Source organism: Hippoglossus hippoglossus, chromosome 16 (genome assembly GCF_009819705.1).
Source record: "Hippoglossus hippoglossus isolate fHipHip1 chromosome 16, fHipHip1.pri, whole genome shotgun sequence".
Classification (NCBI taxonomy): domain Eukaryota; kingdom Metazoa; phylum Chordata; class Actinopteri; order Pleuronectiformes; family Pleuronectidae; genus Hippoglossus; species Hippoglossus hippoglossus.
In genome coordinates this window covers 17,145,317-17,160,253 of record NC_047166.1, presented here as the reverse complement: position 1 = coordinate 17,160,253, position 14,937 = coordinate 17,145,317, and the positions used below count along the sequence as shown (strand labels likewise).

The 14,937-nt window shown below is 40.6% G+C and overlaps 1 protein-coding gene across 4 annotated transcripts in view; it reads left to right on the top strand.

Annotated features, from left to right (window-relative positions):
* Nucleotides 1–14,937, top strand: part of dnah5 (dynein, axonemal, heavy chain 5) — an 84,014-nt gene that overhangs the window by 39,674 nt on the left and 29,403 nt on the right. For all 4 annotated transcript variants that reach the window (XM_034611782.1, XM_034611785.1, XM_034611784.1 and 1 more), the window contains 15 exons: nt 1,136–1,270; nt 1,606–1,728; nt 1,928–2,141; nt 2,256–2,479; nt 3,608–3,806; nt 3,902–4,074; nt 4,608–4,738; nt 6,319–6,472; nt 7,780–8,047; nt 8,261–8,384; nt 8,725–8,832; nt 9,456–9,570; nt 10,044–10,220; nt 12,468–12,671; nt 13,838–14,017. In XM_034611782.1, coding sequence (XP_034467673.1) covers nt 1,136–1,270; nt 1,606–1,728; nt 1,928–2,141; nt 2,256–2,479; nt 3,608–3,806; nt 3,902–4,074; nt 4,608–4,738; nt 6,319–6,472; nt 7,780–8,047; nt 8,261–8,384; nt 8,725–8,832; nt 9,456–9,570; nt 10,044–10,220; nt 12,468–12,671; nt 13,838–14,017 — 2,529 coding nt within the window. The remainder of the gene's footprint in view (nt 1–1,135; nt 1,271–1,605; nt 1,729–1,927; nt 2,142–2,255; nt 2,480–3,607; nt 3,807–3,901; nt 4,075–4,607; nt 4,739–6,318; nt 6,473–7,779; nt 8,048–8,260; nt 8,385–8,724; nt 8,833–9,455; nt 9,571–10,043; nt 10,221–12,467; nt 12,672–13,837; nt 14,018–14,937) is intronic.

Sequence of the window (14,937 nt, the reverse complement as noted above, 5' to 3'; positions counted from 1 at the left end):
GTCCATCCGTGTACTGCCTCGGAAATAATATATACTGTACACACACTCAGAATTTAAGGGTTGCATTCAAAAAGTGTCAAAATTCCTTTAAAATTGTTCAAAATGCCATGTGTCATGTGTGTATCCATGATGTCTTTGCATGTTGTGTTTTATCAACTGAAGCGTTGAATCAGGATTCAAGTGACACATAACCTAAAATGAACTGTGAACAATAACATAATATACACACAAGTCCCTTTCTATAGATTATTTAAGCTTTATGATACAACTTTAGACAGGAAAGAGCCCTTTCTAAAACTCTACAACTAATCTCTATTCAGTGCATAATGCTTTATGTATTCCTTGCCATGGATGGGTGGGCACACACACATACATGCACACTCTTCAGATGGACAACATAGCAGCGTGGGTGGACGCAGCATGGCTCCATTAAATATGATGGTCAATACTCTACTTATTACAGTATTGAGTATTAAAGTGGCCCATAAAATGCTGCACCACATCACATTTACCATAGTGCATGTGTGTGTGTGTGTGTGTGTGTGTGTGTGTGTGTATTTGTGTGTATGTGCATGTGTGTGGTCAATTATATTCATAATGCCAGTAGAGGAAAGTGACGAGCATCTGTATGCTGGTGGTTTCAAGAAGTAGCTTGTCAGCGAATGAGCTTTCTATAGGTTATTAGGATTCACTATAAGAGTGACTCCATCAAACTCAAGTCGAGCACAAAAGATGTATTAACAATAGCTGTGCATTTACAGTTTGAACCTCTACACATAAAAGGAAATACTATTTCATTTGTCAGCCCCCAATTATTGTCTTAACTGAGAATTTAGCTTGTATCTGAACACAAGCCTGTTTCATCAGCACTGTCTGAACATATAGACTTGTTATATGTAAGAAGGTTTGTGGTAGTTAACATGAATAATCAACAGTAATGATCACAGATCAGTAAGTTCAGGCAGTGATGTACACTAGTATCTTAGGCTGTCTGAAAAAAAACAATTGCATCCTTTTCAAACAGACGATACAAAACTGACAACTTAAATCGTCTCTTTCTTTCTGTTTCTCTGTGTCTTATCCTCTTTACCTGAAATGAGACTTTTGCCTGATAAACATCTATCACTGTTTCCAGGCCGTTTTGCTGATTGGAGAGCAAGGAACAGCCAAGACAGTTATGATCAAGGGCTACATGTCGAAATATGATCCTGAGTGCCACATGGGCAAGAGCCTCAACTTCTCTTCTGCTACGACACCGCTCATGTTCCAGGTAGTACAAAACCATGTATTTACAATCCTGTTAATTAATATAGATTGAACAGCTCTTTGTGCTACGGCAGCTTTATCTGACGATAACGTGTCATGGATTATTGTGAACTCGTGAACTAATATTGATCGATGTCCGATGAATAATGTGCAGGCTGGAGCAAGGAACATGGTCTTTTGTCTGTACAAGGCTAAGCTGTGCATTTCTCAAGCTATTGCAATGGATTATGTCAGAGTGGAACATAATAGATCTGTCCTCTCTTTCTCTTTTCTTGGCTTTTTTGTCATCATCTTTGTCACCATATGTGACTCTTTGCTCCCCGACTCATTTTTTTTCAGAGGACAGTCGAGAGCTATGTGGACAAAAGGATGGGGACCACTTATGGACCCCCAGCTGGGAGGAAAATGACCGTTTGCATAGATGATATCAACATGCCTGTCATCAACGAGTGGGGAGATCAGGTTTGGGATCATTTTAGTAATCATTAACAACAGAAAATGAAAACACAATAATATATATATATATATATTTGAATGTACTTGAATACATGATAGGGTTCTAACTTTAGCTTTACAGTCTGGAATACTAAAGCATCATTTAAATAAAAATAAAACATTTTAGTCACAAAACAGTTCTTTTGTTTTTACTCTTCATCAATAGGTGACGAATGAGATTGTCCGGCAACTGATGGAGCAGAATGGATTCTACAATCTGGAGAAACCGGGAGAGTTCACCAATATTGTAGATATTCAGTTCCTGGCAGCTATGATCCATCCAGGTGGAGGCCGGAATGACATCCCACAGAGACTGAAGAGGCAGTTCTCAGTCTTTAACTGTACTCTGCCCTCCAATTCGTCCATAGACAAGATATTTGGTGGGTAAAAACAGTGTAACAGTGCGGTAGATACATACGGATAGATGTATTTCTTTAAAAATACTACTAACACTATGGTGATAATAAATGTTGGCTCACAATTCTCATATATAGGTGTGATTGGCGAGGGCCACTTCTGCGCTCAACGTGGTTTCACCGAGGTGGTACAGAGCACCGTGCCCTACCTTGTGTCTCTGACCCGCCAGCTCTGGCAGTTGACCAAGATCAAGATGCTCCCGACACCTGCTAAGTTCCACTACATCTTCAACCTGAGGGACCTGTCCAGGGTCTGGCAAGGCATGCTCAACACCACCTCCGAAGTGGTCAACACTGTCTCGGTGAGAAGACTGAAGCAGCGTTTACACTCACTTAATCACATGAACGAGGTTTTTTTTTGATAGCCTGACCTCTAAAATGACATGTAATAGTAAAACATGGTTTACCTGGCTACATTTCTATTAGGGAAGACAGGTTTTTATTTCTTGAGGTTAAAAAGGTATTTACAGAAAAAAGTATCGTAGTACTTCCTTGTATCTAAAGTCAATTGAAAGTTCAGCTGAAAATGATGTTATTCTAAATAGGTCTTCCCTTAGTCGTTACATAATAGTTCAATTAAGATACGCCAGCCTCCGTTATCGTCTTTTTAATTGCTGTCAATAGAGATTAGCCCAAATATCGTCTAGACCTAAAACACCTACAAAAAGCTTTGCTGTTTAAGTTTTGTGTGGCAAAAATATGCAACTTGTGTAATTAAAGACACTAGTAGGACTGTAACCAGTGAACAGTAAATACATTAAGCCCCAAAATATTGGCCGTTGCCCCCAAAGCCTAATTTGTCATTGGACGATAGCCTAGATTGTGTGCATGTAAACAAAGCAAAGAGAGATGCACATCAAACTTAGCACAGCGGCATAGCACAGTGGGGAATAGAGTACTGTTTAAGAGTCGCATTGAGAGCCTGACAGAATGATCAAAACCCGTACTTATGTAGTAAAGGCACCGTTGTCTACATTATGTATAATATTTACAACATTGGGGGGAGAATTGTTTTTTTTTGTCGTTAGGAAGAATAAAAAAACAACAACTAACATCTGAAATGCTGGTATTGTAAGCTCAATATATGCTGAGGTGGCCAACACCTTGTTGTTTTGTGGCCTCACTGAATAATTAACTACAATGAAATATATCTTCCACCTCAGGCTGCCCAGAGTCAAAACAGGCTCAACATACCTGCTGAGGCTGCCAAATAGGCTCACATTACACTAAACTAAACTACTCCAATAGGAAAGAGGGGGTATACAATATACAAAGAAATAACATGCTGTAACTTTCCCAGCCTTCTGTTCACGGGGGCATTGCTGTGTGTGCTCTATCCTACAATCAATATATCGAATCAATGTCCGGGGGGGGCAGCGAGCCAGGCTAAAGGCTAGGGAGAAGGCTAATACAGAAAATCTTGTTTCCAGGTGTTGATGGAGCTGTGGAAGCACGAGTGCAAACGAGTGGTCTCTGACAGATTTACCTTGCCGGAGGACGTGGTGTGGTTCGACCAGTCTCTGGCAAAGCTGGTGGAGGAGGAGCTTGGCGAGGAGCACAAGAAAATGGTGGACTATGAAGTAGACAGTTACTTTGTCGACTTCCTCCAAGATGCACCCGAACCTACAGGTACTGACGACAGTGGCGCTGTTGTTCTCTTGTGTAAATCACAACTATTTTGTTGTGTCCTAATCGTTTTAATTTTAAATGCTTTTTCCGCCCAGGGGAGGAGCCAGAGGGTACAGACTTTGATATGCCAAAGTTGTATGAGCCTATTGAATCATATGAGAGTTTAAAGGAGCGTCTGAACATGTTCCTGGGCCTTTACAATGAGAGCGTCAGGGGCACTGGCATGGACATGGTCTTCTTTCAGGATGCTATGATACATCTGGTCAAGGTACTCAACATATGTGATTTTTTTCCCCTGCACAAAGAGCTGTTCACCTTTTTATTCAGTTTGGGAAAGCTCGACTCAGTACGCAAAACCCAGAACTGGAGAATTTGTTTTCGTTCCCGATGTCGCCATTGTAGTGAATGTGCTGTTGTCCAAATAGACAACTTCACTTCCGTTGATGAGTCCCAGTTTCCACTACTTCAGAGCGCTGGTCGCCTGTTTATTCAAAGTTTATATATATTAAACATATCACATGTCCAAACTTCACCAAATTTGACACTGCCCTTCCTCTTGTCCTTAACAATACACATGCCAAGTGTAAAGCTGATAAGATGAATGGTTCTAGAGATATACGTTCCAAATACAGACAGACAGAGATTTCTAGAATTAGTAGATAGATGCTCAAGGTTCCTTCCTGCTAAAACAGCCTCGCTTGTGCTCACTTATAATTTTCCTCTCTGTCACCCTTGATTGTTTTTTTTACCCTTTTCTCTTACACAAGTGGCCAAATTGTATGTTTGTGTTTCTTTGCGTAGGTGTCACGGATAATTCGGACTCCTGGAGGTAACGCCTTGTTGGTGGGCGTCGGGGGCTCAGGCAAACAGAGCCTGACCAGACTGGCCTCATTCATCGCTGGATACAAGATCTTCCAGATCACACTGTCACGGTAATGCTCAGCATGGCGTGTGAATGCTCATGCACATGCACTCATGAACACAGTAATTATTACTTATTCCTATGACCCAACCTTATCTTAATTATAACCTGGTGAAACATGTCATGTACAGTTTCATGGAGGCTTAGAAAACAAGGATTGACAAGTGCTCTGTTTCTCTCAACATGAAGACGTCCCACACAAACCCACCACACTGGACTGTCGATCATTGTTTTGATTTATACAGACTCAAGGAACATTCTAGCTGCTTTGGAAAAGTTCTGCTTGATCGACCAGCAAATTCAGTTCTAAACTATATTTGAGGCAGGAAATGTGTTTTGCAGTAAATAAGAGTCATTCTTTATTGAATCATTATTGTTTCTATAACACATTTTCTATGGTTCATGAGTATGACACTGAGTCACTTTAAAGCTCATATATTGCAAGACTAACCGTAATGGGCTGAACAATGAATCACTTACTTTCTATAGAGCAGATGCGCTTTGTAATACTCAATACCATCTGTTTTCTGTTTGAATTATTATTGTGTTGAGTCAGGACCCAGCGATCTTGCAGACACAGTAACTGTTTTTTATTTTCACTTAGTATGCCACATTGTTCTGTCTCACTCCCCTAACCTGATAAATGTTTTTCTCTCTCAGCCACCGTCACATTTCCCGTTTTTCATAATAGATTTTAATGTTTGGCATTAATATGAATGAGGCTCGTGTTTCTCCTCTTGGCTTCAGAGTCCTCTGGAGACAACAGGCACCTCGACTGTGTTCTCCCTACCTTCTTATTTTTCTCTGTTATCTCTTTTCTCCAACACACAAACATCCACGGACAAATGCATTTTACATGCACATCCAGTGCAATAACGTCTCCTTTTACTCAAGCACACTCAATCCGACTTTCATCTTCTCAACCTTAAACTCTCTCGTTACTCTTTTGTAAACTGTCCTTTTTCCAATTCTGTCATCCTAGCTTCTAATTTTATGCAATCGCCTCTGCCCATTAATCTTCCACTTTTACATTCATGCTCAATTTTTTTTATCTCCACTCTCATTTACTCATAACTCACTGAAGTTCACAAACACAAAAACAGCAACTAGGGCAGTTTTTGTTTCTTCACCACCTATCAAGTCTAGAAATTAAATACAATCCAAATGACTTCTGCCATTACGAGGCTGGGAATGTTTCCAGTGCAGCACATCATACAATTTATCCATATGATCCAATGATGGATCATAGGACCAATTGTCCTATTGGTGTCATCTGTCTAGATCTGATTTCCCTTTTTAATAGATACACATTGATGTCACATTGATGTCCCAAGTGAAGCAACACATCATTTGGCAATGCACTGACCTGTTACACACCACAGTAATGAAGTGCTGGAAAATGTATACATCCCAACTCAAACAACATCATTTACATATTCAAATGTGTCGAAACACTCACGTAGTATACACTCACAAGCACAAACACTGCACTCTAATTCTCCCTTTCTCTCTCGGTCAGTTTTGTTTGGTCTAACAATAGCAGAAAAAGGAAAAGAATGTATATTTTATGATTTCTGTTTTTTTTGCCAGGTCATACAACACAGCCAACTTGATGGAGGACTTGAAGGGTTTATACAGAATAGCTGGCCAGAATGGGGAAGGCATCACCTTCGTCTTTACCGACAACGAAATCAAAGACGAGTCCTTCCTGGAGTACATGAACAACGTCCTGTCATCTGGAGAGGTCAGAGAAAAGAGACAAAAAAAGAAAACGGCACAAAAACTCAGATGGGTGAATGCATGGTTCCCAGCTGTGACGCAGGGACGATAGTCGTGTTTTGACTGTGTGTGAGTGTGTGTGTGTGTGTGTGTGTGCGTGCGTCATGATGTGGTCATGTGGACAGATTTGTCACAGCCACAGTGGCACAGCTGTGAAAGATGCAGTGACGGAATTCTACAGTCGTGTGGTTTCGATGAAAACGAGTACAAAGATGGGTATGGTCTGAACGGTGAAAACTGATTACGTTACACTGGACTAATTACTAATCACACAACATTGTAGTAATGAGCAATATAATATATTTCAAGTTAAACTATATGATACAACATGCAGAGGTTATTGTATATTGCAGAGAGCAGGAAGTTGTGTTGCAGGCCTGTGTGTGAGAGACAGTGATCGAGGTGACAGTTGTGAAACAAAAAGTGTGAGCTGTTGGTGTTGGGCTGTTGTTTATGTCAGAGTAACTCAGCAGGTAAAGACATGGTGCTTCTAACTCAAGGCTTTCAATTCTTACATCAATAATGAACTAGAAGGGCACTCAAAGAGCAACTACTTCCAGCAACGCCCAGCCGTGCACTGATGAAACCACATTTAAATTCACTAGGATCCAGTTTTTTATTTAGATGACATACATTCATAAATATAATTCCCCTCAACGTTTGTGATTTTTTTTCCCAGCAAGATCCATGACTCTATCAACAAGAAATTATCTAAATGCTCTATCTCGCAATGTCAAAGAAAGTGGAACAAACTTCCTGGATCCTTCCATCAAGTTTAGTGGTAATCTGCTCTGTAGTTTTTTGTAATCCTGCTAACTAATGAACAGACAAACCGAGACTAAATCATAACCCTCACAGCAGAGCTCATTAACGACAGGACTTAACTACACATGTATAAGATTTGAAAATCTTGGCTAAATGGGCTTTGGATGAGAAATCCCAAATGTAATTCAGGAATCATTTGCCTGCCCAGACATGCAGTGCTCTCTTGTAAATGTAATTGCGAATAGAAAACATGTGAAGTTGTGTTCTTCAAAATGTTATTAGTATCGTAGTAATAGAAGTTGTGTTGGATGTCTTACTACTACAAAAAGGCCTAGAAGTTCAAAAAGGCTTGCCATATTTAGATTTCAGGGCTATATTGAACAAATATATATATTTAAATATGCCCCCTATATTAAACACAACATCTGCATACATTTGAAAAAAGTTTAGTGATGTAGTACAACCATTATTTCGAGCACTTAAATGAACGCGTGTTTCTGTCTTCAGGTGTCCAACCTGTTTGCCCGAGATGAGATTGACGAGATCCTCGGCGAGCTCTTCCCTAGTATGAAGCGAGAGTTTCCCAAGCGACCGCCGACCAATGAAAACCTGTACGAGTATTTCATGTCCCGGGTCAGACAAAATCTGCATGTTGTGCTCTGCTTCTCGCCTGTTGGAGAAAAGTTCCGAAACCGGGCGTTGAAGTTTCCAGCACTGATATCCGGCTGCATCATGGACTGGTTCAGCCGCTGGCCGAAGGATGCTCTTGTTGCAGGTACGTTTCACAGAAAACAAATTCTATGAATATGATCTGCCTCTGTTTTTAGCATTTGTTTATTCACTGTGTATAGTTGGGTCAATAAGTCAAATGTTATGACCATACTGTAAATTCCGCATCCTGTAAACTGTTATCTCATTTCACGCACTCTCACTCTTTGTGTTTTCTCCAATTAATTCTTCTCTCTCTCTTGCTCCATCCGTCCTTTAGTTTCGGAGCACTTCCTGTCTAGCTATGACATCAAGTGCTCAACCCAGGTCAAAAGTGAAGTAGTCCAGTGTATGGGCTCCTTCCAGGATGGTGTAGCAGAGAAATGTGTGGAATACTTCCAAAGGTGTGTTCATACATTGTATATTTATTACATTTCTGAGTTTACTAAAAGAGCTGATAGTCCAAAGACGACAGTAAAGTTCGACAGAGGGTCATGGGGAATCAAATGCAGCATGATAATGATAATAGGATTATTGCTATGCATGATCAGACTCAGCACCAGAACCACTGCCACTGAGGCAGAACAGAATATATCTTTATTATCGCAGAGGAATTTGTCTTAGTTTTTTTTTTATTCCGCCCAAAGGTAAGGTAAAGTTAAGCATAAGCCACTATGTCAACGACTCTCCTTCTTTTTTTAATACGACAGGAAAATAACCAATTGTTATTCATTTTGATCTTAGATATCGGCGCGCCACCCATGTCACACCCAAGTCCTACCTGTCCTTCATTCAAGGCTACAAGACCATCTATAAGGGGAAGTTGACTGATGTCCAGACCCTTGCCAACAGGTAAACACACTTTATTGACTATTTTGAAAAAATAGTGTTACACCTATAACCACAACGACAAAAGCTAAAAATGTTGTGCAGTGTGTACTGTACAATGTTTTTGCTTTTTTAGACCTTGCCCTAAAATGTTCAAGTTTGCAAGCTACATCTATTACAGCTGTCTTTAATGAATGATAATGGTGTAATAAAGCTGTTGAATCAGTAGTGTAGTCTAGGATCAAAGGAGTCAGTCCAGAAGTATTGCAGCCTAATTTTGAAGGCACTGCATAAATGACGACATCATACAATATGAAATAACATCCCAAATTTCACACCATAGAATTGCTGTGTTGCTTTTTTAATGATTTTAAACCCATTTCTGCTCATCAGCTGTTGGCTGAGCTAAGTCTTATTGGCAGCTGTTGAGGAGTTGACATTTAGGATTCTGACGAGACGCTGCGAGGCATTCAAGGATGAACCCTTGTTTTCCTGTTGAATAAAGTGCACTTGTTGCCCAGTTGACCAAAGATTCAGTCAGGATGTCATGTAGCTCTATCAGACAATTTTCGAAAAGATATTTTCAACAAGCACAGCCCCAGGTCATTGCCAGGTCACATGCTGTTTTCAATATTTCTCCTCTTTAGGATGAATACTGGTCTCCAGAAGCTGTTGGAGGCATCAGAGTCAGTGGCAATACTCAGCAAGGAGCTGGAGGTGAAGGAGAAGGAGCTGCAGGTCGCCAATGACAAGGCTGACATGGTAGGTTCCAGGCAGTCGAGTGGTTTCTTTTCCTTCCGTGTGTTGTGCGGTTCGCCCGTTCACAAAGTGTCTCTGGAGGCAAACACTCTGTGTTCCAACAGCTGGCTTTTTTTAGTTAGCGAAAAGTTTCAGTGACATTTGAAAATAAAGTAGAGATTTTGAATTAACATTGCAACAGAGTCCCTAATTGGCAATGGTAATGTCACGCAGATTTCTGAGCATTACTTATTCCGCATATGAAAATTTGAATTGAACTTTCCAGATGGTAATACATTCCCCCCCCCCCCCCCCCCACTATCTTTACTCAAGAGTGTGGTCCTTCATTTTTATACGGCAGAGTCTTTAAAGTGATGACAAAAAAAAGATTTCTTGTAAAAACCCAGTTATTTTTGTCTTTTTGATTCTGACAAAAATATAATAATTGAGATTATAATGACTCATCGGCCATGTTTACTTTTTGTGCATGCAAACAGGTGTTGAAGGAGGTGACAGTAAAAGCCGAAGCAGCAGAGATAGTGAAGAAGGAGGTGCAGAAAGTGAAGGACGTGGCCCAGGCCATCGTTGACAGCATCTGTGCTGACAAGGCCATCGCTGAGAGGAAACTTGAAGCTGCCGAGCCGGCTCTTGCGGAGGCTGAGACTGCACTGCAGGTATGGAGGTTGAATTTATGATCCACAGGTGTCTCCGTAACCCTAAGCCTGCTGCATCATCCAGTGCCACTCCTCATGATAATCTGTGCTCGGGCTGTATACTAGATGTCTGAACACAGGTTTTCCCTAAAACATAGCCTGAGGGTTACAAAATTCTCAGTAAACTGTGTTGAAGAGGTTTAGTTTTAGGTTTTTCTTGCTCTCTTCTGCATTGCTTCAGGTCTGCCACTTAGAGTCCTCTGCGACTTGCTATCTGTAACTACATGCAGGCTTTGCTTAATGCCTTCTCACTGTGGCATGTGCATACAGTACGTAAAGTTAGCCTGGTGCTCTGCGCCTGGATCTGTGTTGTAATTAACGCTGTCCTCCTGGGTATGTGTTATCTTCCGTGGCAGGCACTTGATTATTTTGTATCTTGTTGCTGACGATGGAAGCCTCAGTTTTCCAAACCGGAAACCCTGGGCAGGGTGATGATGGTCGTGCATTTTGATTTTAAATACAGCTTTCACAGAGGTTGTTACAGTTGCGAATCCAGGATCTTTTTTATCAGGAGCGATAAAGGGACCACAAGTTACACAGAGGGGCCAATTATATGTCCAACATCGATGCACAATTCAAGATTCAGGGGTGCAGTTAGTTATATAGTTATACAAGGTCACAAGATTTACACACTGTTATAGTTAGTCATAGAGTTAAAGTTCTTTTTTTTATTACATTTAACATTAACATTTATACTTTAAAATAAAGCCTTAGCCCTGCCTTAACTGTTTAAAGGAACAAGTAATTTTTAAAATTCCCCCTCCCGTTTTTTAAAGATGTGAACATGTCCTCCTTTTATATGATAAAATATATATCATGAATGAAATAAGCAGTCAGCACCATGGTTGAGTATTTCCACCTTAACATGGCAGTAAACAAATGCCAGTCTGATAAATAAAGATTCAGACAGCCAGGGGTTTGTGATGTCACAGAAACCGATCCTTTCAGCTTGTGGGCGGGGTTTCAGTCGCTGGAAAAGGCCCTGCAGCTATACCTGAGCTGTGAGGGTGGGGTGGGGCCATATCAGCATATTCATAGAAGTCAATATGTAATTTTGAAAAAGAAAGAAGAGTTTAGTAATGACTGGTGATAATTAGGGTGTAACAAGCTACTGGAGTTTTGACTTTGATGGATTGCTGGCTGGAATCATCATTTAATACATAAGAGCAGGAAGATTAATTTTTGTTGGATATAGACCAAATTTTATTTTGAAATACTGTGACTGATAAGCTGGGGTGTACGATATATAAAAGTCAAAGGTGACAGTGCTCTTGTGTAACATTTCAGTTGTGGCTGTCGTGCAATTGAACACGTTTAGCTGATCGTAAACCAGAATTAAGGACCAGACATAAAACACACACTGTATTCTTTTTGCGTTTGTGTTGCTAAATGAAAAATGTAGACATTACTGAGACATTTTCACGAGATGTCTGCTGGCTGACTCTCTGGTGGGAGATTCAAGCCACTGTTGGGCTGATACAAACAGAGTGAAAATGGAGCAGGGAAGAGACGGCAGAAACAAGGAAAGTGCGAAGAGGACAGGAGATGAGAGGAGCAGGCAGGGGGCCTGATAAGCAGCCAAACAACTCTCCCTGGGACTTTTTCTTTACTCTGCTGCTCTCCCTCTCATTTTAATCAGTCCCTTGAGGCATTACTCTGTCCTTCTTTGCAGAACTCTCCCCATTCTGATAGAGCTTCTCCTTCATGCTTTCTTTGCTTTATATTGTCAAACCGCTTTGTTATAGAAGGAAAAACAAATTGCTTTCGCTTTTTGTTATCTTCCAAGTTGATTGCCTCTCTTCTCCCTATTATTTAGTGCCAAATAAGTGCCATAAGTGGCAACTCAACTCATCCTGACAGTTGGTTTATAGTAATATATATATTAATAACATTGGTGTTCAGATTTTGCTGTACAGTGCACTGAAAACAAGACTAATTAACCCTCAGGAGTCACCGATCTCGCTGGTTTGATCAAATCATGTGGTTGGTTGAAGACGTCAAAGTGTAAAGACAGAGCAGCATGGAGTGCTCTCAGTCTAAAGGGCTAACTTTAAATAATAAATTAAATATCTTATTTTGAGTAAATTCATTAATTTAAATTAAATTGCAAGAGCTCAACCAACATGAACTCATGTTGTCATTATTTTCCTCACCAATCAATCAGATGCACTTAGAGTAAATTCTTCTCCCTCTGTGTCCACCACTCAGACGATCAAACCAGCAGACATCGCCACTGTCCGAACACTTGGCCGCCCGCCCCACCTCATCATGCGGATCATGGACTGCGTGCTGCTGCTCTTCCGGCGGCGGATCAACCCAGTGAAGATCGACCCAGAGAAGGGCTGCCTCACGCCGTCCTGGCAGGAGTCACTGAAACTTATGACAGCTGGAAACTTCGTGAGCAATCTGCAGGTACACTTGCTCATATCTAATTGACACAGTTGGGATTGAATTAAGGTGTAGATGCTGCAGAACCTTATTTCATTAACCACAAGATTTTTCATTATTATATTGATCACAAAAAAGGTAAAATCCTTGGACAGGCACAACTGAAGGAGCCGACCTCGTGTTGTATTTTATTCTCTTATTATCTTATGCTGTAACATCAAACCAGAAAACATAAAGCTAACATCGTGTTGGTGGGTATTTACCAACATGAAATGATTGCAGGAAAAAAAAATCAACATTACTCTCTTCAACAATATCCTAGAGTAGTTTATCCTTTTTGTTCAGATGCCACATGCTCTGTACAGCTTACTAATTAGTGAATTGTATACTGTATTATGCTCACATGCTCACTAATGCTGTTATATAGAGTGACCTCAATGCAGTTTGTCTTGTAGGGCACAATCACAAAGCACGTCTAAGTACTTGGTATTTTTATTTTATTATTAGTCTAACAATGCTGTGATGCTATGTTTTTAAGGTGACTGTATTTTTGTTAAGGTGATTACATCCGAATATGTAAAGTCGCTGTGAAGGCCTCTTCTGGTCTTGAATTTCACTCCCCCGACAGTCCACAGCTTTTCTTAGTTTTGCCTCAACTTGTTCCACTTTTCTTTCCTGTCACTGCTGCTTTTTTCCCCCTGTCACTTCTATCCCAACTCCCTTGTCATCCAACACCCCTGCACCAGATCTTTTATCTTACCTTACGTAGCCTTTAGTTTTTCATCTTTTTGCTGCCTTGCCTTTTTCTCTTTTTCTGTTTCACCCCTCTTTTTTTTATTCCTTTTTGTGTTCTTCTTATATCCATCTGCCCCTCATTCCTGCATCCGAGCTGTTCCACTTCGCTCTGGATTGATTTTTTCTTCTCTTTTTGTTAACACTTTATCTCAGTCTCTGAAACCACCTGTCTTACCTGTTCCCACTCATCTTTATCTCTATCAATCAGTCTTGCTCTGTACTTCATCGTCATTTCTCTCCTTCTTTTCTCTGTTATTTAATATCATATTACATGCTTTATTTGTGGAGTTACCTTCTTTGTGCACTGACCGAAAAAAGTTCCAGTTCTTTTAACTCAAAGAAATTCTCCCCCCTTGCCCTTGCACTGTCTCTACCTTTCTCTTTCTCCCTTGCAGCAATTTGCCAAAGATAGCATTAATGAGGAGATGGTGGAGCTGCTGCTTCCTTATTTCGACATGCCCGACTACACCCTCGAAACAGCCAAGAGGGTGTGCGGCAATGTGGCTGGCCTCGCATCCTGGACAAAAGCCATGGCCTCCTTCTTCTCCATCAACAAGGAGGTCTTACCCTTGAAGGTAACATGCAGTGCTGTAGATCTAACACATTGGACCGTGGGTGCAGCAGACGCTAAAACAGTTCTGTAGTAAACACTATGTAGCTCAAAAACTAGAATGAAAAAGTACCTAAACTGAGGTTTGCATTGGTTGAGTAGACGTATTGATAATTTGAATCGTCTGACTCTAATGTAAACAAACAGATTTAAATGTCCCCTTATAAACCTGTTGTCATCACCCTGATAAACACATATAACAGCAGTGCACACACACACACATGCACACACACTCCCTAGGCCTCCCTGTCTTCCACTCTGTTAAATAAGGAAGATTTACGGTGAAGGAGAGTGGTTGTTTTCCTCTAGAGAAACCCCAGGCTACATAAACAGTACAGTCGCTGATAAGAAAGCATTTATTTATATTTCACCATTTTGGAAGCAAAAGTATGCTGATGACCAAGTGTCCCCAAAGGGTTAATTAATAAATGGGATGAACATTTTGGGGGATTTTTCAAAGTGAAAACCGACGCTCGTTAACCAAGATTAAATTGTTTTATAATAGACATGTGTCTGAGACAAATACCAGAGATATATATATAATTTTTTTTAACAAGGGATTTATTTTTTGCAGTTTAAACAGTGGAAAATGAGGATTCACTCATAACCACATGACCGCCTGTCGCAGTCAGGACGAATCCAGTTGTTTCTGTGGCCCAATGGACCATAAACTTAACGTTTTTAGAGTCTAAGGCAGGAAGACGTCGGCATAACTGTCTTCTTTGGCTGCGACAGGCATGCAGTCACTCTGATGCACATTAGATTAAACTGTGTATAAGTTCAGTGGGCAATCACAATAATCAGTCTTCAATAACAGGGCACATGCTGTCCTGTAGTTATACTTTTGCATTGCATTTGGCCTGTGATCACCTCTGCTTGCCCTCC